Source organism: Stegostoma tigrinum, chromosome 46, assembly GCF_030684315.1.
Source record: "Stegostoma tigrinum isolate sSteTig4 chromosome 46, sSteTig4.hap1, whole genome shotgun sequence".
Lineage (NCBI taxonomy): Eukaryota > Metazoa > Chordata > Chondrichthyes > Orectolobiformes > Stegostomatidae > Stegostoma > Stegostoma tigrinum.
In genome coordinates, this window is record NC_081399.1 from 5,269,246 (window position 1) to 5,295,786 (window position 26,541).

Consider the following 26,541-nt stretch of genomic DNA (forward strand, 5'->3'; position numbering starts at 1 on the left):
GTCAGTGTTTCTGTGCAGGAAGTGAAATGTGTTGCTAAGGGGAGATCAGACTGTGTTGCTAAGGAATGATGAGTCTTGTGTTTCTGTGAGGCAATGAGACTGTGTTTCTACGGGGGAATGAGAATGTGTTGCTAAGGAATGTTGAGTCCTATATTGCTATGGGGTGGGGCGGTGGAGTGAGACTGTGTTGCTAAGGAATGATGAGCCCTATTTTGTTGTGGGGAAGTGAGTCTGTGTTTCTATGCAGGAAGTGAAATTTGTTGCCATGGGGCAATGAGACTGTGTTTCTATGGGGGAATGAGGCTGTGTTGCTACGGAATGATGTCCTATGTTGCTATGGGGAAGTGAGACTGTGTTTCCATGGGGGGGGTGAGACTGGCTGCTCAGGGAGATGAGCCCTACATTGCTATTGGTGGGGGGCGGGGGTTGGAGTGAGACTGTGTTGCTAAGGAATGATGAGTCCAGTGCTTCTGTGGGGCAACGAGACTGTGTTTCTATGGGGGAATGAGACTGTGTTGCTAAGGAATGTTGAGTCCTATATTGCTAGGGGGTGGAGGGTGGAGTGAGACTGTGTTGCTGAGGAATGATGACTCCTTTGTTGCTATGGGGAAGCGAGACTGTGTTTTTATGGGGTAATGAGACTGTGTTGCTAAGGAGTGATGAGTCCTATGTTGCTATGGGGAAGTGAGACTGTGTTTCTAAGGGGGAATGAGACTATATTGCTACGGGGGAACGAGACTGTGTTGCTGAGGAATGATGACTCCTTTGTTGCTATGGGGAAGCGAGACTGTGTTTCTATGGAGGAATGAGACCGTGTTGCGAAGGAATGATGAGTCCTATATTGCTATGGGGAAGTGAGACTGTGTTTTTATGGGGGAATGAGACTGTGTTGCTAAGGAATGATGAGTCCTAAGGGGGCCTTACTCTGGTGTGAATGTACTCTGTGTTACTTTGAGAGATGTTGCAAAGGGCCACAATGATGTAAAAGATGGGAAATGGGTTCTCGCTTTGGCGGTGTTGGATTTGGGGCCTGTGATTTGGGAAGTACAGCGTGATATTGTTAATTATAATTTTAAACGCTCAAAGATGGCGAAGAGGAATCCCATACCCCCTTATTAAAGAGAGAGAGTCAAGAAATTTCGAATGAGAGATAGTTTAACAGGGACGTTCATCAATTAATGAGAATTTCAATGGTCAGATGATGCTGACTTCGGTTACCCAAGTGTGAACATGACAAAGTTCTTCAGATTCAGCACGGCTAATCCACCCTAACCTGCACACCCCTGGGCACAATGGGACAATTTAGCACGGCCAACCCACCCTAACCCGCACATCCCTGGGCACCACAGGACAATTTAGCACGGCCAATCCACCCTAACCCGCACATCCCTGGGTACCACGGGACAAGTTAGCATGGCCAATCCACCCTAACCCACACATCCCTGGGCACTATGGGACAATTTAGCATGGCCAATCCACCCTAACCCGCACATCCCTGGGCACTACGGGACAATTTAGCACGGCCAATCCACCCTAACCCGCACATCCCTGGGCACTATGGGACAATTTAGCACGGCCAATCCACCCTAACCTGCACATCCCTGGGCACTATGGGACAATTTAGCACGGCCAACCCACCCTAACCCACACATCCCTGGGCACTACGGGACAATTTACCATGGCCAACACGCCCTAACCCGCACATCCCTGGGCACTATGGGACAATTTAGCACGGCCAACCCACCCTAACCCGCACATCCCTGGGCACAATGGGACAATTTAGCACGGCCAACCCACCCTAACCTACACATCCCTGGGCACTATGGGATAATTTAGCACGGCTAATCCACCCTAACCTGCACACCCCTGGGCACTATGGGACAATTTAGCACGGCTCATCCAATTTAAACTGTGCATCTTTGGACTGTGAGAGGAAGCCGGAGCACCCGGAGGAAACCCACGCAGACACAGGGAGAATGTGCAAACTCCACACAGACAGCTGCCCAAGGGGGGGGGATTGAACCCTTGTCCCCTGGCGCTGGGAGGCAGAGGTGCTAACCCCTGAGCCACCCCACTGTGAAATCTGGAGCACTTTAGGACCTCGTGCCTTTCCAAAAGTTGCTATACAAATGTTGCTTGTTCTGGTTGTGTGCAAAAAGGGCAATAAACCTCCCAAAAGTGACATTTTCACTTACCCCGACCTTTTTTCAGAGCAAAGGCTGTCACGCTGCCTGTTTACATAGGAGTTTTGAACTTGTTTCCTGTCTCTCCTCCGCACTCCACCCACCACCCCCCCCCCCCAACCTGAACAGGGCATCGGGAAGTGGAACTCAGCGGGGGTCCTGACCGCTGTTCGGGCCTGGTGAGGGTCCGCGACTGGGGTGCTTGGGGCTCGCTCTGCGACAAAGGCTGGGACCTGGCACTGGCCCATCGCGTCTGCCACTACCTGGGCTGCGGCAACGCCACGAAACTTGGGCGCGTCCTACCCCTGGGGGACGTACAGACTTGGGCCGGAGCATGCCGGGAGGCGAACGCCCAGGTACCTGCCTGCTTCAGTTCAGTGCCGCCTCAGGACTGCGAGGAACAGGGAGGGGTCTCTGTGACCTGCTCGGGTAAGGACCCGGCGCTCTTGGTCATTCAAGCCACTGTGTCCACCCTCCCTGCCCACAACTCCTCTCCCTCCCCACAACTCTCCCCCCTCCCCATTACTCACGCCCTCACAACATCTACCCCCTCCTCCCCACAACTCCTCACACCCCCACAACTCTCCCCCTTCCCCACAACTCCCATCCCTCACAACATCCTCCCCCTCCCTCCCCACAACTCCTCACCCTCCTCCCCACAACTCCCCTCCCCCCCACAACTAACCCCTCCCTTCTCACAACTCCCTCCCTCACAACATCTACCCCCTCCTCCCCACAACTCCTCTCCCTCCCCACAACTCCCCCCTCCTCCCCACAACTCCCCCTTCTCTCCCCATAACTCCTCAACCGCCACAGCTATCCCCCATCCTCCCCACGACTCCCTCCCTCACAACATCTACCCCCTCCTCCCCACAACTCCTCTCCCTCCCCACAACTCCTCTCCCTCCCCACAACTCCCCCCTCCTCCCCACAATTCCGCCCCATCCTCCCCACAACTCCCCCCACCCTCCCTGTAACTCAACCCGCCACAGCTCCCCCCTCCCTCCCCACAACACCCCCCCTCGCCACAACTCCCCCCTCCCTCCCCACAACTCCCCCCTCCCTCCCCACAGCTCCCCCCTCCCTCCCCATAACTCCTCAACCGCCACAGCTACCCCCCATCCTCCCAACTCCCTCCCTCACAATATCTACCCCCTCCTCCCCACAACTCCTCTCCCTCCCCACAACTCCTCTCCCTCCCCACAACTCCCCCCTCCTCCCCACAATTCCCCCCCATCCTCCCCACAACTCCCCCCCTTCCTCCCCACAGCTCCCTCCCTCACAACATCTACCCCCACACCTCCCCATTGTTTGGCCAACACTGCACTTCGCGAGACAAATCGCCATTCAGCCCAGCAAGTCCGCGCCAGACTACCCCACGGCCAGTCTGTCAAGTCAACCCTTCTCTCTCTCTTGCCCACATTCTGTGCCCCCACCCCCCCACAAAAAGAAAACCCTTGATTTAAACAAAACGATTACACAACCTCAAACATGAATGCACCTCAAGACCCGATCTCAACTCTAAAGATTCCACAGATTCCCCACCCACCCCCAACCGCAGCTCTGTCGAAAGTGACCGACTGCACACCGCCCGCACCCCCCGCCCCCCCGGCCCCCTTATTCCGAGACTGGCCCACCAGGATTAACCATATCTCCATGTCCGTCCCTCTCGGGTCACTGGAGTATCCTGCACGTTTTATGAAGGCCGCCTATCATCCTTCTCAACTCGAATAAGTTCACACCCCGTCCACACCCGCAATCCACTGAGCGAACTATCTCTGGAGAGCCTCCAATTCCAGTCCATCGTCCCTTCGATAACAAACCCAAACACGTTCGCTGTATCAGGGATAATGGGAACTGTAGATGCTGGAGAATCCAAGATAACAAGATGTGAAGCTGGATGAACACAGCAGGCCAAGCAGCATCTCAGGAGCACAAAAACTTGTGCTCCCGAGATGCATCTTGTCCTGCTGCGTTCACCCAGCTTCGCACCTTGTCACGTTTGCTGTATTCCAGCTGTGGCCGATCTAGCGCCTTATACAGCTTTAGCAGGATCTCCTTGAACCCAAGATGCATGGATGAGAAAACATTCTCAAAAACCATGAATTTGCTTCAGTGGTGTCCATTCAACATCAGGGAGATACCTGTACACTGACTGGTGTCTCTCAGTCCCGCTCTCTCAGGGAGATACCTGTACACTGACTGGTGTCTCTCAGTCCCCCCACTCTCTCTCAGGGAGATATCTGTACACTGACTGGTGTCTCTCAGTCCCCCCTCTCTCTCAGGGAGATATCTGTACACTGACTGGTGTCTCTCAGTCCCGCTCTCTCAGGGAGATATCTGTACACTGACTGGTGTCTCTCAGTCCCCCCTCTCTCTCTCTGGGAGATATCTGTACACTGACTGGTGTCTCTCAGTCCCCTCTCAGGGAGATATCTGTACACTGACTGGTGTCTCTCAGTCCCCTCTCAGGGAGATATCTGTACACTGACTGGTGTCTCAGTCCCGCTCTCTCAGGGAGATATCTGTACACTGACTGGTGTCTCTCAGTCCCCTCTCTCTCTCTCAGGGAGATATCTGTACACTGACTGGTGTCTCTCAGTCCCGCTCTCTCAGGGAGATATCTGTACACTGACTGGTGTCTCTCAGTCCCGCTCTCTCAGGGAGATATCTGTACACTGACTGGTGTCTCTCAGTCCCCCTCTCTCAGGGAGATATCTGTACACTGACTGGTGTCTCTCAGTCCCCCCCCTCTCTCTTAGGGAGATATCTGTACACTGACTGGTGTCTCTCAGTCCCCTCTCTCTCAGGGAGATATCTGTACACTGACTGGTGTCTCTCAGTCCTGCTCTCTCAGGGAGATATCTGTACACTGACTGGTGTCTCTCAGTCCCCCTCTCTCAGGGAGATATCTGTACACTGACTGGTGTCTCTCAGTCCCCCTCTCTCAGGGAGATATCTGTACACTGACTGGTGTCTCTCAGTCCCCCCCGTCTCTCTCAGGGAGATATCTGTACACTGACTGGTGTCTCTCAGTCCCGCTCTCTCAGGGAGATATCTGTACACTGACTGGTGTCTCTCAGTCCCGCTCTCTCAGGGAGATATCTGTACACTGACTGGTGTCTCTCAGTCCCCCTCTCTCAGGGAGATATCTGTACACTGACTGGTGTCTCTCAGTACCCCCTCTCTCTCTCTCAGGGAGATATCTGTACACTGACTGGTGTCTCTCAGTCCCCCCTCTCTCTCAGGGAGATATCTGTACACTGACTGGTGTCTCTCAGTACCCCACCCCCTCTCTCTCAGGGAGATATCTGTACACTGACTGGTGTCTCTCAGTCCCCTCTCTCTCAGGGAGATATCTGGACACTGACTGGTGTCTCTCAGTCCCCTCTCTCTCAGGGAGATATCTGTACACTGACTGGTGTCTCTCAGTCCCCCCTCTCTCTCTCTGGGAGATATCTGTACACTGACTGGTGTCTCTCAGTCCCCTCTCTCTCTCTCTCAGGGAGATATCTGTACACTGACTGGTGTCTCTCAGTCCCCTCTCTCTCTCTCTCAGGGAGATATCTGTACACTGACTGGTGTCTCTCAGTCCCCGCTCTCTCTCAGGGAGATATTTGTACACTGACTGGTGTCTCTCAGTCACCTCTCTCTCTCAGGGAGATATCTGTACACTGACTGGTGTCTCTCAGTCCCCCCTCTCTCTCAGGGAGATATCTGTACACTGACTGGTGTCTCTCAGTACCCCCTCTCTCTCTCCCAGGGAGATATCTGTACACTGACTGGCGTCTCTCAGTCCCCTCTCTCTCTCTCTCAGGGAGATATCTGTACACTGACTGGTGTCTCTCAGTCCCCCCTCTCTCTCAGGGAGATATCTGTACACTGACTGGTGTCTCTCAGTACCCCCCCCCCCTCTCTTACGGAGATATCTGTACACTGACTGGTGTCTCTCAGTCCCCTCTCTCTCTCTCCGGGAGATATCTGTACACTGACTGGTGTCTCTCAGCCCCCTCTCTCTCAGGGAGATATCTGTACACTGACTGGTGTCTCTCAGTCCCCCCTCTCTCTCTCTGGGAGATATCTGTACACTGACTGGTGTCTCTCAGTCCCCTCTCTCTCTCTCAGGGAGATACCTGTACACTGACTGGTGTCTCTCAGTCCCCTCTCCGGGAGATATCTGTACACTGACTGGTGTCTCTCAATCCCTTCTCTCTCTCTCTCAGGGAGATATCTGTACACTGACTGGTGTCTCTCAGTCCCCCCTCTCTCTCTCTGGGAGATATCTGTACACTGACTGGTGTCTCTCAGTCCCCTCTCTCTCTCTCAGGGAGATACCTGTACACTGACTGGTGTCTCTCAGTCCCCTCTCAGGGAGATATCTGTACACTGACTGGTGTCTCTCAGTCCCCTCTCTCTCTCAGGGAGATATCTGTACACTGACTGGTGTCTCTCAGTCCCCTCTCTCTCTCAGGGAGATATCTGTACACTGACTGGTGTCTCTCAGTCCCCCCTCTCTCTCAGGGAGATATTTGTACACTGACTGGTGTCTCTCAGTCCCCTCTCTCTCTCAGGGAGATATCTGTACACTGACTGGTGTCTCTCATTACCCCCTCTCTCTCTCTCAGGGAGATATCTGTACACTGACTGGTGTCTCTCAGTCCCCACTCTCTCTCTCTCAGGGAGATATCTGAACACTAACTGGTGTCTCTCAGTACCCCCTCTCTCTCTCTCAGGGAGATATCTGTACACTGACTGGTGTCTCTCAGTAACCCCTCTCTCTCTCTCAGGGAGATATCTGTACACTGACTGGTGTCTCTCAGTCCCCTCTCTCTCAGTGAGATATCTGTACACTGACTGGTGTCTCTCAGTCCCCCCTCTCTCTCTCAGGGAGATATCTGTACACTGACTGGTGTCTCTCAGTCCCCCCTCTCTCTCTCTCAGGGAGATATCTGTACACTGACTGGTGTCTCTTAGTCCCCTCTCTCTCTCTCAGGGAGATATCTGTACACTGACTGGTGTCTCTCAGTCCCCTCTCTCTCTCAGGGAGATATCTGTACACTGACTGGTGTCTCTCAGTCCCCTCTCTCTCTCAGGGAGATATCTGTACACTGACTGGTGTCTCTCAGTCCCCCCTCTCTCTCAGGGAGATATTTGTACACTGACTGGTGTCTCTCAGTCCCCTCTCTCTCTCAGGGAGATATCTGTACACTGACTGGTGTCTCTCATTACCCCCTCTCTCTCTCTCAGGGAGATATCTGTACACTGACTGGTGTCTCTCAGTCCCCACTCTCTCTCTCTCAGGGAGATATCTGTACACTAACTGGTGTCTCTCAGTACCCCCTCTCTCTCTCTCAGGGAGATATCTGTACACTGACTGGTGTCTCTCAGTAACCCCTCTCTCTCTCTCAGGGAGATATCTGTACACTGACTGGTGTCTCTCAGTCCCCTCTCTCTCAGTGAGATATCTGTACACTGACTGGTGTCTCTCAGTCCCCCCTCTCTCTCTCAGGGAGATATCTGTACACTGACTGGTGTCTCTCAGTCCCCCCTCTCTCTCTCTCAGGGAGATATCTGTACACTGACTGGTGTCTCTCAGTCCCCTCTCTCTCTCTCAGGGAGATATCTGTACACTGACTGGTGTCTCTCAGTCCCCCCTCTCTCTCTCTCAGGGAGATATTTGTACACTGACTGGTGGCTCTCAGTACCCCCTCTCTCTCTCTCAGGGAGAAATCTGTACACTGACTGGTGTCTCTCAGTCCCCCCTCTCCCTCAGGGAGATATTTGTACACTGACTGGTGTCTCTCAGTCCCCTCTCTCTCTCAGGGAGATATCTGTACACTGACTGGTGTCTCTCAGTCCCCCCTCTCTCTCAGGAAGATATCTGTACACTGACTGGTTTCTCTCAGTACCCCCTCTCTCTCTCTCAGGGAGATATCTGTACACTGACTGGTGTCTCTCAGTCCCCTCTCTCTCTCTCTCTCAGGGAGATATCTGTACACTGACTGGTGTCTCTCAGTCCCCCCTCTCTCTCAGGGAGATATCTGTACACTGACTGGTGTCTCTCATTCCCCCCTCTCTCTCAGGGAGATATTTGTACACTGACTGGTGTCTCTCAGACCCCTCTCTCTCTCAGGGAGATATCTGTACACTGACTGGTGTCTCTCAGTCCCCTCTCTCTCTCAGGGAGATATCTGTACACTGACTGGTTTCTCTCAGTACCCCCTCTCTCTCTCTCAGGGAGATATCTGTACACTGACTGGTGTCTCTCAGTCCCCCCTCTCTCTCAGGGAGATATTTGTACACTGACTGGTGTCTCTCAGTCCCCTCTCTCTCTCAGGGAGATATCTGTACACTGACTGGTGTCTCTCAGTCCCCCCTCTCTCTCAGGGAGATATCTGTACACTGACTGGTGTCTCTCAGTCCCTTCTCTCTCTCTCTCAGGGAGATATCTGTACACTGACTGGTGTCTCTCAGTCCCCCCTCTCTCTCTCTGGGAGATATCTGTACACTGACTGGTGTCTCTCAGTCCCCTCTCTCTCTCTCAGGGAGATACCTGTACACTGACTGGTGTCTCTCAGTCCCCTCTCAGGGAGATATCTGTACACTGACTGGTGTCTCTCAGTCCCCCCTCTCTCTCAGGGAGATACCTGTACACTGACTGGTGTCTCTCAGTACCCCCTCTCTCTCTCTCAGGGAGATATCTGTACACTGACTGGTGTCTCTCAGTCCCCTCTCTCTCTCTCTCAGGGAGATATCTGTACACTGACTGGTGTCTGTCAGTCCCCCCTCTCTCTCAGGGAGATATCTGTACACTGACTGGTGTCTCTCAGTCCCCCCTCTCTCTCTCTCAGGGAGATATCTGTACACTGACTGGTGTCTCTCAGTTCCCCCCCCTCTCTCTCAGGGAGATATCTGTACACTGACTGGTGTCTCTCAGTCCCCTCTCTTTCTCTCGGGGAGATGTCTGGACACTGACTGGTGTCTCTCAGTTCCCCCTTCTCTCTCAGGGAGATATCTGTACACTGACTGGTGTCTCTGTAGTATGTATCCCTAAGCTATGGTGTCATTCAGTGACTGTTATAACATATTGTCCTTTCAGGATCACTGCACCAGACAGGCTTGCCTTCAAATGTCAGCATCAATGTGATAACCACAGGTATGGTGTGTACAGAATCTTATTGCAGATTAATGCACTGAGGGGTTGGTGTCATACTCTCCATTTCAGTGAATTAGGTGCTCAGTTTCTCAGTAAAGGGAGAACAGTGCATGAATTAACAGGGCAAAAGCCAGCCAGGGTTCCTGGTCCAGACCACTCGGTTCAAGAGAGAGAGGAAGAGAGAGAGATAGTCATCGTCTTATGGTGATACAGCATAAAATATTTTGTCAAACATTAAGATTGATAAGTCGCCAGGCCGGGACCAGATTTGTCCTCGGCTGCTTGGGGAAGCGAGAAATGCCATTGCTTCGCCACTTGCGAGGATCTTTGCATGTTGCTCTCCACTGGAGTCGTACCTGAGGACTGGAGAGAGGCAAATGTAATTCTTCTCTTCAAGAAAGGAAATAGGGAAATCCCCGGCAATTACAGACCAGTAAGTCTCATGTCTGTCGTCTGCAAGGTGTTAGAAAGGATTCTGAGGGATAGGATTTATGACCATCTGGAAGAGCATGGCTTGATTAAATGCAGTCAACATGGCTTTGTGAGGGGCAGGTCATGCCTCACAAACCTTATCGAGTTCTTTGAGGATGTGACTAGAAAAGTTGATGAGGGTTGAGCTGTGGATGTGGTGCAAATTGGACTTCAGTAAGGCATTTGATAAGGTTCCCCATGGTAGGCTCATTCAGAAGGTCAGGAGGAATGGGATACAGGGGAACTTAGCTGTCTGGATACAGAATTGGCTGGCCAACAGAAGACAGCGAGTGGTAGTAGAAGGAAAATATTCTGCCTGGAAGTCAGTGGTGAGTGGTGTTCCACAGGGCTCTGTCCTTGGGCCTCTACTGTTTGTAATTTTTATTAATGACTTGGATGAGGGGATTGAAGGATGGGTCAGCAAGTTTGCAGACTACACGAAGGTTGGAGGTGTCATTGACAGTGTAGAGAGCTGTTGTAGGCTGCAGCGGGACATTGACAGGATGCAGAGATGGGCTGAGAGGTGGCAGATGGAGTTCAACCTGGATAAATGCGAGGTGATGCATTTTGGAAGGTTGAATTTGAAAGCTGAGTACAGGATTAAGGATAGGATTCTTGGCAGTGTGGAGGAACAGAGGGATCTTGGTGTGCAGATACATAGATCCCTTAAAATGGCCACCCAAGTGGACAGGGTTGTTAAGAAACCATATGGTGTTTTGGCTTTCATTAGCAGGGCCATTGAGTTTAAGAGTCGTGAGATCTTGTTGCAGCTCTATAAAACTTTGGTTAGACTGCACTTGGAATACTGCATCCAATTCTGGTCGCCCTATTATAGGAAAGATGTGGATGCTTTGGAGAGGGTTCAGAGGAGGTTTACCAGGATGCTGCCTGGACTGGAGGGCTTATTTTATGAAGAGAGGTTGACTGAGCTTGGACTTTTTTCATTGGAGAAAAGGAGGAGGAGAGGGGACCTAATTGAGATATACAAGATAATGAGAGGCATAGACAGAGTTGATAGCCAGAGACTATTTCCCAGGGCAGAAATGGCTAGCACGAGGGGTCATAGTTTTAAGCTGGTTGGAGGAAAGTACAGAGGGGATGTCAGAGGCGGGTTCTTTACACAGAGAGTTGTGAGAGCATGGAATGCGTTGCCAGCAGCAATTGTGGAAGCAAGGTCATTGGGGACATTTAAGAGACTGCTGGACATGCATATGGTCACAGAAATTTGAGGGTGCATACATGAGGATCAATGGTCGGCACAACATTGTGGGCTGAAGGGCCTGTTCTGTGCTGAACTGTTTTATGTTCTATGTTCTAAAACAGACTAGTCCATGCCAAACAGATATCCTAAATTAATCCAGTCCCAGTTCCCAGCATTTGGCCCATATCCCTCTAAACCCTTCCTATCCATGTGCCCATCCAGATGCCTTTTAAATGCTGTAACTGTACCAGCCCCCACCACTTCCTCTGGCAGCTCATTCCATACACGCACCACCCACTGTGTGCAAAAGCTGCCCCGTTTAAATCTTTCCCCTCTCACCTTAAACCTGTGCCTTTTACTGTTGGACTCCCCTGCCCTGGGTAAAAAAAAAGACTTTGGCCAATCACCCGTGCCCCTCATGATTTTATAACCCTCCATAAAGTCACCCCCCTCAGCCTACGATATTCCAGGGAAAATAGCCCCAGTCTCTCCCAGTAGCTCAAATCCTCCGAGCCTGGCAACATCCTTGTAAATCTTTTCTGAACCCTGGCAAGTTTCACAATATCCTTCCTATAGCGGGGAAACCGAGATTGAACACAGTATTCCCGAAGTGGCCCTAACCAATGCCCTGTACAGCTGCAACACGACCCTCCCAACTCCGATACTCAATCCACTGACCCATAAAGGCCAGCATACCGAACACCTCCCTCACTGCCCTATTGACCTGTGACTCCACTTTTAATGAACTATGAACCTGCACTCCCAGCTCTCTTTGTTCAGCAACACTCCCCAGGACCTTACCATTAAGTGTGTAAGTCCTGCCCTGATTTGCCTTTCCAAAATGCAACGTTTCACGTTTATCTGAATTAAACTCCATCTGCCTCTCCTTGGCCCATTGGCCCAACTGATCAAGATCACGTTGTGTTTAGTGGCAACAAGAACTGCAGAAGCTGGAGTCAGAGACAATACAGTGTGGAGCTGGAGCAGGTCAGGCAGCATCAGGGGAGCATGAAAATTATTGTTTCAGCTTTACACCCATCATCCTGCTGTCAACTTTCCTACTCCTCTGATGCTGTCTGACTACTGTGTCCCCCAGCCCCGCGCTGTGTCTCCCCAGCCCTGCGCGGCATTCCCCCCCAGTCCCACACTGTCATCAACTTCTTCACAGTCTACACACATCAATTTTGATGTCATCTGCAGAGTTCCTTGCTGTATTTCGTCTATTCGCATTTATATAATTGATGAAAAGCAGTGGACCCAGCACCGATCCTTGTGGCACACCGCTGGTCACAGGCCCCCAGTCTGAAAAGCAACCCTATTCCATTAACCCTCTGTCTTCTACCTTCGAGCAAATTTTGAATCCAAATGGCTAGTTCTCCCTGTATTTCATGTAGTCTCACCTTGCTATCCAGGCTACCATGTGCGGGAATGTCAACCAGGTTTCCAGCCCCTGAACATGGTCCAGTGATTGTGAGAGAGAGAGAGAGAGAGACAGAGAGAGGCAGAGACAGACAGAGAGATAGAGAGAGAGACAGAGACAGAGACAGACAGAGTCAGAGAGAAAGAGAGACAGAGAGAGAGAGACTGAGATAGAGAGAGACAGAGAGCGAGAGACAGAGAGAGGCAGAGAGAGAGGCAGAGAGAGAGAGAGCGAGAGACAGAGAGATAGAGAGAGACAGAGACAGAGAGAAAGAGAGACAGAGACAGAGAGAAAGAGAGACAGAGATAGAGAGATAGAGAGAGAGAGGGAGACAGAGAGAGAGACAGAGACAGAGAGAGAGACAGAGACAGAGAGAAAGAGAGATAGAGAGAGAGAGAGACAGAGACAGAGAGAAAGAGAGACAGAGAGAGAGAGACACAGAGAGAGAGAGAGAGACAGAGAGAGAGAAGAGACAGAGAGAGAGAGAGAGAGAGAGAGAAAAACACAGAGAGAGAGAGAAACAGAGTGAGAGAGACAGAGATGCAGAGACAGAGACAGAGACAGAGATGGAGAGAGAGAGAGTGAGAGAGAGGCTCCTGCTCCCCATCACTGTCACAACTGCAAAAACAGAAGTTGCTGGAAAAGCTCAGCAGGTCTGGCAGCGTCTGTGAAGGAGAGTTAACATTTCCCAGCCCGGTGACCCGACGATCACTAAGTTGCAGTGAGGAAACCAGCCAGGGTTCCTGCTGCTTCCACTGTTGTGATGCTTTTGCGGTCGAACTTCTCACTTGCTTGGAATGAGCTGGTGCCTGTTGGGGGGAGGACAACGCGGAGGTGAATTGTGGTGTGGGCAAGGGACTGTGGACCCGTTGGTGAGGAGAGTTGGGGGTGATGGTGGCTGAGGGGTATATAATGGGGTGGGGGCAGGGATGTGGGAGGGTAATCTGCACGTAGTGACCCTCTTTGTCCCGATTGCCCTTCCAGTATCCACGAGGACTGATGGGATCCAATCCCGAGGAGCTAACGTCTACCTCCTCATCATAGGCATGCTGGCGCTGAGCCTTCTTATTGTGACCATCCTGTTTCTGACAAACTACTTCAACATGAGACGAAGAATGGGTGTGTACCAAACTCTCAATTATTTGCAGTGTCAATTTGTCCCGAACCTCCCCAGCTCCCCCCAAAACCCTTTCCTCAAATATTTGCAAATTCAGCTGCCTTGGGTTAATGCTGATGGGTGTACAGTGCAGATTTAGCAATGCTCAAATTCCGAAATTGTCGACTTGAGGACAGGAGTTGGGAGGGTCATGTCGCGGCTGTATTGGTTAGGGCCACTTTTTCGGAATACTGCGTTCAGTCCCGGTCTCCCTGCTGCAGGAAGGATGTTGTGAAACTCGAAAGAGTTCAGAAGCGATTTACCAGGATGTTGCCAGGCTTGGAAGGTTTGAGCTACAGGGAGCGGCTGGGGCTATTTTCCCTGGAGCGTCGGAAGCTGAGGGGGTGACCTTGTATAGGTTTGTAAAATCATGAGGGGCATGGCTAGGGTGAATATACAAGGTCTTTTCTAAAACCAGAGGGGCATAGCTTTAAGGTGAGACAGGGAAAGATTTAAAAGGGACCTGAGGGGTAACTTTTTCACACAGAGGGTTGTGCGTGTATGGAATGAGCTGCCAGAGGAAGAGGTGGAGGCTGGTACAGTTACAACATTTAAAAGGCATCTGGATGGGTACATGGACAGGAAGGGCATAGAGGGATATGGGCCAAATGCTTGCAAATAGGATTAGGTTAATGTAGGATAGCTGGTCGGCATGGACGCGTTGGACTGAAGGGTCTGTTTCTGTGATATATGACTCTATGTCCCTTTCATGGTCTTGCTGACACCTCATCTTGACAGCAATAACCTCAGTTGAAGGGGAGGTGATGGCCGAGTGGTGTTATCAATGGTCTGTAAATCCAGAGACCCAAGTAATGCTCTGGGGAACTGGGCTCGAATCCTGCACATAGGCAAATGGTGGAATTTGAATTCAGTAAAATAACCTGCATTTAGGAATCTAACAATGATCATTAACTGATTGTCAGCGATGGGGGAAAACCCCATCCGGTTCTCTAATGCCCTTTGAGGGAAGGAAACTGCCATCCTTATCTGGTCTGGGCCTCCATGTGACTCCAGACCTGCAGCAATGTGGTTGATTCATAGCTGCCTTCTGGGCAATAAATGCTGCCTGGACACTATGGGACAATTTAGCATGACCAATCCCCCTAACCTGCCCATGGAGAGCGTACCATCTCCACACAGACAGTCACCCAAGGGTGGGATCGGACCCGGGTCCCTGGCACTGGGAGACAGTGGCGCTAACCACTGAGCCACTGTGCCACCCTTTCGGGCTGCTCTGAGGAAAGATTTCTTCAACCAGAGATGAAGGGGGCAGTCGGAGCCACAAAGGCTAGGCAGGGCCATTATATTGAGCGTTTCCAAATGGAACATTGGACTGGAAGCAACCGGGATCGCAGGGTATTTGGGGAGAGGAAGCGATCATGTGGAACGGCGGAGCAGGCTCGAGGGGCCAAATGGCCTCCTCTTGCTCCAGTCTCCGTGCAAAGATCATTAACGGCGCGCCAATGGGTGAGGGGCGGGGGCGTGCCGGCTCATGCAGATGGCGTCGGGGTCGTGGAGCGGGCGGTGAGCGAGTTTGCTGGGGCTTTCGGCTTGAAGACAGAATGCCACCCCTGATGCCAACGCCCTTCTCTGATTGCAGTGATGCAGCTCGGCCAACCGGGCCATAGCGACCGAGATATCGAGACTAACGATTACCGGGAAATGCCTGCCACGCCAAGCACCATCAGCAAGCCTCCTACACGGACTGGTATGCACTGAAACATGCCCCTGCCCTACCCCAGAGCGTGGGGGGGGGGGGGTTTGCGCCTTAACCCATTTTACTAACTCGCGATGGCACTCAAGAGCAGAGTAACTCCACATCTGGCCGGTTGTGGGTGGTTTGCGATGGAGTCTAAGGCTGTGAGAGGAGGAGAAATGTCTTGGCCCAGAGAGAGATTGAGGAGCCCACGCAATTCACTACCGCAGAAGGGTCCCAAACCGAAGCGTCAGTTCTTCTGCTCCCCACTGCTCCAGCATCCGCAGTTCCGACTCTCTTCCTCATTGCCACAGAAAGTAGTTGACAACAAAACCTCTCAGTTGAATAGAATCGAAGCCCCACAGAGCGGCAACAGGCCCTTTGGGGCAACAAATCCATTACAAGCCACACAGCACCCCATCCCCCCATAACCCACCCTAACTCGCACAACCCTGGGGCACTATGGGACAATTTAGCACGTCCAATCCACCCTAACCCGCACATCCCTGGGCACTACGGGTCAATTTAGCACGGACAATCCACCCTAACCCGCACATCCCTGGACACTATGGGACAATTTAGCACGGCCAATCCACCCTAACCTGCACATCCCTGGGCACTATGGGACAATTTAGCATGTCCAATCCACCCTAACCCGCACATCCCTGGGCACTATGGGACAATTTAGCACGGCCAATCCACCCTAACCTACACATCCCTGGGCACTACGGGACAATTTAGCACGGCCAATCCACCCTAACTTGCACATCCCTGGGCACTATGGGGCAATTTAGCAGGGCCAATCCACCCTAACCCGCACATCCCTGGGCACTATGGGACAATTTAGCACGGCCAATCCACCCTAACCCACACATCCCTGGGCACTACGGGACAATTTAGCAGGGCCAATCCACCCTAACCCGCACATCCCTGGGCACTATGGGACAATTTAGCACGGCCAATCCACCCTAACCCACACATCCCTGGGCACTACAGGACAATTTAGCACGGCCAACTCATCCTAACCCGCACATTCCTGGGCACTATGGGACAATTTAGCACGGCCAATCCACCCTAACCCGCACATCCCTGGACACTATGGGACAATTTAGCACGGCCAATCCACCCTAACCCACACATCCCTGGGCACTATGGGACAATTTAGCACAACCAATCCACCCTAACCTGCACATCCCTGGACACTATGGGACAATTTAGCACGGCCAATCCACCCTAACCCGCACATCCCTGGGCACTATGGGATAATTTAGCACGGCCAATCCACCCTAACCCACACATCCCTGGGCACTATGGGACAATTTAGCACGGCCAATCCACCCTAACCCACACATCCCTGGGCACTATGGGACAATTTAGCACGGCCAATCCACCCTAACCCACACATCCCTGGGCACTATGGGACAATTTAGCACGGCCAATCCCACCCTAACCTGCACATCCCTGGGCACTACGGGACAATTTAGCACGGCCAACCCACCCTAACCTGCACATCCCTGGACACTATGGGACAATTTAGCACGGCCAATCCACCCTAACCCGCACATCCCTGGGCACTATGGGACAATTTAGCACGGCCAACCCACCCTAACCTGCACATCCCTGGACACTATGGGACAATTTAGCACGGCCAATCCACCCTAACCCACACATCCCTGGGCACTACAGGACAATTTAGCACGGCCAACCCACCCTAACCCACACATCCCTGGGCACTACAGGACAATTTAGCACGGCCAATCCACCCTAACCCACACATCCCTGGGCACTATGGGACAATTTAGCACAACCAATTCACCCTAACCCGCACATCCCTGGGCACTACAGGACAATTTAGCACGGCCAATCCACCCTAACCCACACATCCCTGGGCACTATGGGACAATTTAGCACGGCCAATCCACCCTAACCTGCACATCCCTGGGCACTATGGGACAATTTAGCACGGCCAATCCACCTAACCTGCACATCCCTGGGCACTACGGGACAATTTAGCACGGCCAACACACCCTAACCCGCACATCCCTGGGCACTACGGGACAATTTAGCACGGCCAACCCACCCTAACCCGCACATCCCTGGGCACTACGGGACAATTTAGCAGGGCCAACCCACCCTAACCCACACATCCCTGGGCACTACAGGACAATTTAGCACGGCCAATTCACCCTAACCCGCACATCCCTGGGCACTACGGGACAATTTATCATGGCCAAACCACCCTAACAGCACATCTTTGGACAGTGGGAGGAAAGCCATGCAGATACGGGGTGAATGTGCACACTGCACACAGACAGTCGCCCGAGGGTGGAATCGAACCCAGGTCCCCAGTGCTGTGAGGCCGCAGTGCTAACCCCCGAGGCACCGTGCCCCCCCCCATTGCATGTTTTTTGAGAAGGAGTTAGATAAGTTTCTTAGGGCTAAAGGGATGTGAAAGAAAAAGCAGGGACAGGGGGACAGAGTTGGCTGATCAGCTGTGGTCAAGTGGGATGGCAGAACTGGATGGATGGGCCGAAAGGCCTCCTTACGCTTTCTACCTTTCAAAGCCATAAGAGGCCCCAGTGCATTCTAGTTTCGCGCATGGGGTTCCCATTTCGCAAATGCGACTCAGTCCGGCGCGCAACTCGTGATCTCCGGAACTCAGCGTTGGGATGACGGTTACCGGGACGAAGTTACCAGGATGGAAATAACGCCTCCATTGAAACCAGAAAGAAATGCGATGCTGCCACAGACCTGCTCGCCCTGGATCGCTCAAAGAGGAGAAGTAGCTTCTGGGTAGTACCAAGCATCGAAAACAATTCCAGGTGGATGGATGAAGATCAGGCATTATTGAAGCTGGTTGCCACAGATGGTCCGCAGTGCCATCGCAGTGCATTAATGATGACCTTGAAGTCTGTAGATGAGGTGTGAATCCAATGGGCTTCTTTGCTCTGAATGGCTACTTAAGTGAGGTTTCACCGCATTCCTCCAGCATAGCGCATGGCTTTCCATCATCTGCTGTCGAGCAGAGAGACCTCAGCGTATAGGAACACAGTTTATTTTTTGGAAGTTTGTGTCACAGATAGACAGTGGGGTTTATTAAGGTGACTTTCACCCTTGCCTTCATCGCTCAGGTCATTGAGTGTAGGTGTTGGCAACGTCATGTTGAGGTTGGAGGGTTTGACCGACAGGGAGAGGCTGGGGCTATTTTCCCTGGAGCATCGGAGGCTGAGGGGAAACCTCATGGAGGCTTAGAAAACCATGAGGGGCATGGATAGGGTGAATAGACAAGGTCTTTCCTCCCAGGGTAGGGAGAATCCAATATCAGAGGGGTATATGTTTAAGGTGAGAGAGGAATGATTTAACAGGGACCCGAGGGTTAACGTTTTCACACAGAGGGTGGTGCGTGTATGGAATGAGCTGCCAGAGGAAGTGGTGGGGGCTGGTACAGTTACAGCATTTAAAAGGCATCTGGATGGGCACATGGATAGGAAGAGTTTAGAGGGACAGGGGCCAAATGCTGGCAAATTGGATTAGATTACTTTAGGACATCTGGTCAGCATGGGTGAGTTGGGCCGAAGGGTCTGTTTCTGTGCTGTATGACTCTCTGATTCTGTAATTCTCTCTCGCTCATGCTTCCTCTGGCGGTGAATTCCAGAGACACCCTCATTCTCTGGGTGAAGGAATTTCTCCCCCATCTCAGTCAGAAACAGCCTACCCCCAAATCTCAGACCTCTGTTCCTGGAGTTCTGACTTGCATCCCAGTGAGCGGAACCGATAGGGATCTGCCTTTCCATTTCCACCTCCGTGGAATGTGGCCAACGGAACAATGGTGCAGACAGATTGGGTTTTATTCGCCCGTGGGACGTAGGCATCGCTGGCCCAGCCCTAGGAGCCCTAGAGAAGGTTGGCACAAGTGGTCCGCTTGAGCCACTGCAATACGTTGGGGGTTCGGGCGATCATCCCCCGTGCTGTTCCGGAGCAGCGTTCCTGGATTTTGACCCCCATGAAGGAACGGCGAGACGGTTCCAAGCAGGGATGGTTAGCTGTTGACGGAGATGGGGAGTCACAGTCCAGACCTGCAGACGGTGACCAGGCTTTGGGGGTGGGGGTCAGGAGGTAGAATCGGTGGTTTGGATTATGGGAAGATCTTGGGCAGTGTTTAATATCCATCCTTAGTGCATCCAAGTTATAGCTCTACATCATAAAATCATGCAGAACAGAGGCCGCTCAACTCCTCTCAATGAGAGTCATTTGCTGACCATTTCTCGACCACACTGCAGCATTTTCCTGGTAAATATTTACCTGTGTCCTTTTGGACATTTTGACACAGTCTACTCCCTCTGCTCCGTGAGGGAGAGCATTCCGTTTTACGACAGCTTCTTCAGTAGATAATCTTTCCTCGTTGCTTCCTCTGGATTCCTTGCTAATCAGGTTGAGCCTTGTTGTCGACAGCAGCCCTCAGCTCCTTACAAAAACCGTTCCCGAACTGGCAACTTCTGTGTGTCGGCCTGTGCGATGGGAGGCAGGCTGATGGTCAGCACTGACTCTCTGACAGTGCCCACTCCCTCAGCACTGACCCTCTGACAGTGCAGTGCTCCCTCAGCACTGACCCTCCGACAGTGCCCACTCACTCAGCACAGACCGTCCGACAGTGCCCGCTTCCTCAGCACTGACCCTCCGACAGTGCCCACTCCCTCAGTACTGACCCTCCAACAGCATGGCGCTCCCTCAGCACTGACCCTCCGACAGTGCGGGGCTGCCTCAGCACTGACCCTCCGACAGTGCCCCCTCCCTCAGCACTGAACCTCCGACAGTGCCCACTCCCTCAGCACTGACCCTCCGACAGTGCGGGGCTCCTTCAGCACTGACTCTCTGACAGTGCGGTGCTCCCTCAGCACTGACCCTCTGACAGTGTCCAATCCCTCAGCACTGACCCTCTGACAGTGCCCGCTTCCTCAGCACTGAACCTCCGACAGTGCCCACTCCCTCAGCACTGACCCTCCGACAGTGCGGGGCTCCTTCAGCACTGACTCTCTGACAGTGCGGTGCTCCCTCAGCACTGACCCTCTGACAGTGTCCAATCCCTCAGCACTGACCCTCTGACAGTGCCCGCTCCTTCAGCACTGACCCTCCGACAGCGCCCCCTCCCTCAGCACTGACCCTCTGACAGTGTCCAATCCCTCAGCACTGACCCTCCGACAGTGCCCGCTCCCTCAGCACTGACTCTCTGACAGTGTCCAATCCCTCAGCACTGACCCTCCGACAGTGCCCACTCCCTCAGCACTGACCCTCCGACAGCGCCCCCTCCCTCAGCACTGACCCTCTGACAGTGTCCAATCCCTCAGCATTGCCCTCCGACAGTGCCCACTCCCTCAGCACTGACCCTCCGACAGTGCCCACTCCCTCACCACTGACCCTCATGGTGCCCTGGTTCTGTCTGCCTGAGTGATGGAGTGGGTCCTGCACCCAGCTGGCGTTTTGACCATCCCCCTGCCAAGCTAACCCTGTCTGTGCGCCCGCTTTGTGTTGCAGTCCCTGTACCAGCTGCTGGTGACTTGGATTCTCCAGACGAAGACTATGAGGACTACCACAGTTTCGCTCCCCAGCATGCGCTGAACTTTTCCACCTTTATGTGTAAGTTTTGAGCATCGGGCAGGGCAGGGAGTTTGCTCGTAAGATCGGGAAGTCAGTGAATGTTTGGTGTACTGAAAGTAGGAACTTCTGAATTCTTGGTGCCAACCAGCAATACCCCGCACAATAATGAAACAGGAATCTTAGAGTGAGCTGGAGGCAGGAGAGTTCCTGTTTGGGCTAGAAATGGGCCACTCACTTACCCGAAATAGTTACATTGGTCCGTGGGAGGACCTTTTCTTAATATACTCATGGGATGAGGGCATCGCTGGCTTGGGTAGCATTTATTGCCCATCCCTAATTGCCCCTGAGTGCAGTTAAGAGTCAACCCCATTGCTGTGGGTCTGGAGTCACATGTAGGCCCAGGCCAGGTAAGGACGGCAGTTTCCTTCCCTGAAGGACATGAGCCTTTCCCCACTCTAGACTTCTTAATTCCAGAGATTCCTATTGAATTCAAATTCCGCGGCAGGATTTGAACCCCCGTTCCCAGGGCACTATCTGAGTCTCTGGTTAACAGTCCAGTGATGATATCACATTGACCAGAAAGCGTCATCATGCCATCTGCCAGACCATCATCGCTTAATCTGCCATTTGAGTCCGCCTGCCCTCATTTCCTGAGGCCCTTCCCCCTGTAAACTTTCCCCCCATCCCCCAGTTCCCTGACACGGCCCAAACTCTCTGGGACTCCTCATTTTCCCTGGCCAGGGATTCCGGACCATTTCCAAAATACTTGTAGGTACAACTTCCAGTAGTGGCGCAGCTGTGAGGGGTAGCAGAGCCGGTGGGCCGAATGGCCTTGTTCCGCTCCTTCGTCTCACGAAAGGATTGTGATGCTCACCGTCTTGAATAGTCGGTGAATGTCTGAGCAGGAGATGCATTGATCCAATCGCGAAAATGGTCGTTATTTGCTTTATGCCTCCCATCCAGAACGAATGAATCTTTGTTCAGGTTTCTTTAACAAACTCGAAAATCGTCCACCTATGAACGCACAGAACTCCAAAGCAAAACAACACAGATTGCAAAAGTGATTAACGACTCAGCCCGAACTGAAAGATAGCCCCAATTAATTCAAACCCTAACACACTCACACAACACAAAAGGAAAAATCCCTGTAGAGATAATACCTATCAATTTATAAATGGTAAAGCAGTCATTTGAAATACCAGGGCAAAGGTTGGCGATGGACCAAGTGCAGATAAATAGGATTAATATAGTCTGGTGTTTGTTAGTCGGAATGGACTTGAGGGGCCGAAGAGCCTGTTTATAGACTTTTAACCTGAAAGCAAAGACCCCATTCTCTTTTAAACTGAAAGTAAAGCTCCCACTGTGTTTTCCACATCAGACACTTCTAGGACAGGGACAGCACGGGGTTAGATTCAGGGTAAAGCACCCACTATATTGCTCCCCCACCCATCAAACAAACCCAGGACAGGGATAGTACAGATTTAGATACAGAGTAAAGCTCTCTCTACACTGTTTCCAACCCCACCCAACCCCCCATTACACACTCCTAGGACAGGTACAGTAGGGGGTTAGTTACAAAGTAAAGCTCTCTCTACACTGTCCCCCACATCAAACACTCCCAGGACAGGGACAGCACGGGGCTAAATACAGAGTAAAGCTCTCTCTACACTGTCTCTCATCAAACACTCCCAGGACAGGGACAGCACGGGGTTAGATACAGAGTAAAGCTTCCTCTACACTCCCATAGACGATTGTTTCTTGGTATAATGGTCTGAGAAAAGACTTAAAATATTAAATTTGACAAGCCATCACACAATATTGAGATCCGTGTCGATAGCTTTGCTTACCATCAGCTGTAGAGTAGATAGGGGTTCCGCCACGCGAGCTTTGGCTCACTGGGAAGTTAGGACTTGGAAATTTTGAAATTTTCTGGATTCACAAGTTTGTCAAAATACTAAGATGTGGAACTTCTATCAGCTTTCCAATTCCTTCCACCATGAGTGGGGTGGGGTGTTTGCATCTCAAGATGTTTTTTCTTCCTTCTGTTGCTCTGGGTTCTTTTTTAAACAGAAGCCAAGACCAGAAACAATTGCTAGACTGTGCTTCAGGGATCTATAGTCTCTTCCAAGCAGGTTTTCGAGCAATCAAGGGCAATAAATCTCATCTCCTACCTTCCTAAAAGCTTTTCTTGACTGCTTTCCCGAAACCACCTTAGTTCCTGCAATCAACAGAAGGTTTACAGCTCACACTAAACTGTTGACGTCATTCCTTATTGAGCTCCTCTTTAATCCAAAGCATGTCAAAACACTTTACTATCTTGTGGTTTTTCAAGTAGTCTATAATTGGAAGGGGATAGGCCATTCAGCCCCTCGAGCATTCAATAAAAATGACCTTTGCAGCTTGCTCAATAGTTAGCACTAAGTCTGAAATTGGTTGAGGTTTGTATTAAAAACTTTCGAGGTTATGGGACAAATTGGGACAGGGGGCTGGAGCAAGTGTCTGGAACTGGTCACTGATCAGCCATGGTACGGTTGAATAAGGGATCCACCTGATGCCTCTGAATGATCTCCTACTGTGTTCCTATGATCTAGTAATCTTGACCAACCCATTAACCCATTCTGAGCAGAAGCCTATGAGCAGTATGGAATGTTGACTCTTATGTCACTGGGGCTAAAACCCCAAAGTAATACCTTAGAGCATAGAAGATAGGTTAGACACCATGAGGTGGGGGCGTTGTTCGGGGGAATAGTGCAGGAGATGGAAGAGTTTCCTGAAAGGCAGAGATCATAGGGACAGACTTGTATCATCTTGAACTAGCTAAGATTATGGGGGAGAGTCACAGAGCCATATAGCACAGAAACAGGTTCACAATAACCATGCTCCCAAATCAAACTCATCTCCCTTATCTGCCCCCGGCCCATATCCCTCTAAACACTTTCTGCTCACGCACCTCTCCAAATGTCTTATAAACATTATAACTGTACCCACATCTTCCACTTCCTCAGGAAGCCCATTCCACACATGCACCACACTCTGTAAAAAATGTCTCTCACGCCCTTTTTAAATCTTTTATTCTCTCACCTCAAAAATACGCCCCCATAGTTTTGAACTCCCTCACCCTTGGGAAAAGACCCTTTCCATTCACATTATCTATGCCCCTCATGATATTATAGACCACAGTAATGTCACCTTGAACATCCTGCGCTCCAGTGAAAGAAGTCCCGGTCTATCCCAGCCTCTCCTTACAACCTAAACCCTCCACTCCCGGCAACATCCTGGTCAATCTCTTCCTGAACCCTCTCAGGTTTAATAATCTCCTTCCGATAACTGGGAAGACCAGAACTGGACACAGTGCTCCAGAAGAGGCCTCACCAAAATTCCTGTATAATCTCAACATGACGTCCCCAACTCTGATACTCAAAGGTCTGAGCGATGAAGGGAAGCGTGCTAAACACATTTTTAACCCCTGCGTCCCCGTCTACCTGGTTCACAAACTTCAAAGAATTATGTACCTGAATCCACCACCACGCCCACCCCCACCCCCAGGTCTCTCTGCTCTATAACACTCCCCAGTACACTATTGCTGACTGTATAAATCCTGCCCCTTACAATGTAATATGGCAATATGGCAAATGGAGTTTCATGTGGAAAAGTGTGAGGTGATGCACTTTGGTAGGAGTAACCAGAAGGCAAAGTACAGGGCTAATGGTAAGATTCTTAGTAGTGTAGGTGAGCAGAGAGATCTCGGTGTCCATGTACACAGATCCTTGAAAGTTGCCACCCAGGTTGACAGGGCTGTTAAGAAGGCATACAGTGTTTTAGCTTTTATTAATAGAGGGATCGAGCTCCGGAACCAAGAGGTTATGGTGAAGCTGTACAAAACTCTGGTGCGGCCGCACTTGGAGTATTGCGTACAGTTCTGGTCACCGCATTATAAGAAGGATGTGGAAGCTTTGGAAAGGGTGCAGAGGAGATTTACTAGGATGTTGCCTGGTATGGAGGGAAGGTCTTACGAGGAAAGGCTGAGGGACTTGAGGCTGTTTTCATTAGAGAGAAGAAGGTTGAGAGGTGACTTAATTGAGACATATAAAATAATCAGAGGGTTAGATAGGGTGGGTAGGGAGAGCCTTTTTCCTAGGATGGTGACGGTGAGCACGAGGGGACACAGCTTTAAATTGAGGGGTGAAAGAAAAAGGACAGAAGTCAGAGGTAGTTTCTTTACCCAGAGAGTAGTAAGGGCGTGGAATGCCCTGCCTGCAACGGTAGTAGACGCGTCAACTTTAAGGGCATTTAAATGGTCATTGGATAAACATATGGATGTACATGGAATAGTGTCGGTTAGATGGGCTTCAGATTGGTTTCACAGGTCAGCGCGACATCGAAGGCCGAAGGGCCTGTACTGCACTGTAATGTTCTATGTTCTATGAGTGCCAAAGTGGATTCAGTCAGTCGATAGATTGGATGATGTCAAAGTCATATCAGACTTGCAATGCAGAGGCTCAAGGTGATGTTAGATTGTAAGATTGTGTGATGCAGGAGCAGAAGTAGGCCCTTCAGCCCATCAAGTACATAAGAACATGCTATTCCAATGTTGTAAGAACTGCTGATACTGGAGTCAGAGATATCGCAGTGTGGAGCTGGAAGAACGCAGCAGGGTCGGGTAGCAACAGAAGAGCAGGAAAGATGACGTTTTGGGTCGGGACCCTTCAACCATTTTTGTAATACATATATGTTAATTGGTGGAATGTGGGTGTCGCTGGCTGGGACCAGCATCTATTGCCCCATCCCTAGTTGCCCCCTTGAGAAGGCCGGGGGTGGGGGTGAGTTGTCTCCTTGATCGTTGCAGTCTGTGTGTTGTGGGTTGACCCACCCATTCGCTGAGCTAGTAACTGATCTGTGGCCTGAGCCCATGCACCTGCCATTGGCCTGTATCCCTCAACACCTCTACCTCACAAAACGGTATCGGGTCTCAGATTTAAGATGAACAAATGACCCGGTGTCCACTGCCAACTGTCGAAGAGAGCTCCAAACCACGTGCCTGACCTGATAGCCTTCAACTCCACTCTCTTGCCACCAAACCTCTTTCCTGATTTAAACATAAATCTACCCCAGCCTCAAATACACTGAACGACCCAGCCTTGACTGCCCTCTGAGGTCAACAATTCCTCAAAATCACTCCCCTCTGAGAGAAAGCATCCCTTCTCATTTTCTGTTTTCAATGGGTGATCGCTTATTTTGAGATGATACCTACTTCTCCTAGACCGTCCCACAAGGAGGGCGAGGGGGACAAGAACATTTCCACTGTCAAGCACCACACCCCCAAAAAATCTAAATGTTTCAACAAGACGATTCTCAATCTTCCATTTTCCAGTGCGTACAGGCCCAATCTACTGAGCCTCCCCTCATAACACACACTCCCTCCATTCCCGGAATGAGCCGAGTGATCCTTCTCTGGAGCGACAAAGCTGACGTTTCGGATTCTGGACACTTCTTCGGAAAAAGGGGTCAGTCCCGAACTGTCAGCTTTCCTGACCCTCTGATGCTGCTGTGCTCCCCTAGCTTCACACCTTGTTATCTCAGACTCCAACATCGGCAATTTCTACTATCTTCAAACCTTCTCTGGTCCGCCTCCAATTCCAGGATATCTTTCCCTGGGTAAGAGT

The 26,541-nt window shown here is 51.4% G+C and overlaps 1 protein-coding gene across 1 annotated transcript in view; it reads left to right on the forward strand.

The window, feature by feature from the left end:
• Positions 1-26,541, forward strand: part of LOC125449532 (antigen WC1.1-like) — a 111,340-nt gene that overhangs the window by 61,015 nt on the left and 23,784 nt on the right. Inside the window, exons 6-10 of the mRNA XM_059642791.1 lie at positions 2,313-2,612; positions 9,283-9,339; positions 13,416-13,550; positions 15,188-15,295; positions 20,816-20,917. Coding sequence (XP_059498774.1) covers positions 2,313-2,612; positions 9,283-9,339; positions 13,416-13,550; positions 15,188-15,295; positions 20,816-20,917 — 702 coding nt within the window. The remainder of the gene's footprint in view (positions 1-2,312; positions 2,613-9,282; positions 9,340-13,415; positions 13,551-15,187; positions 15,296-20,815; positions 20,918-26,541) is intronic.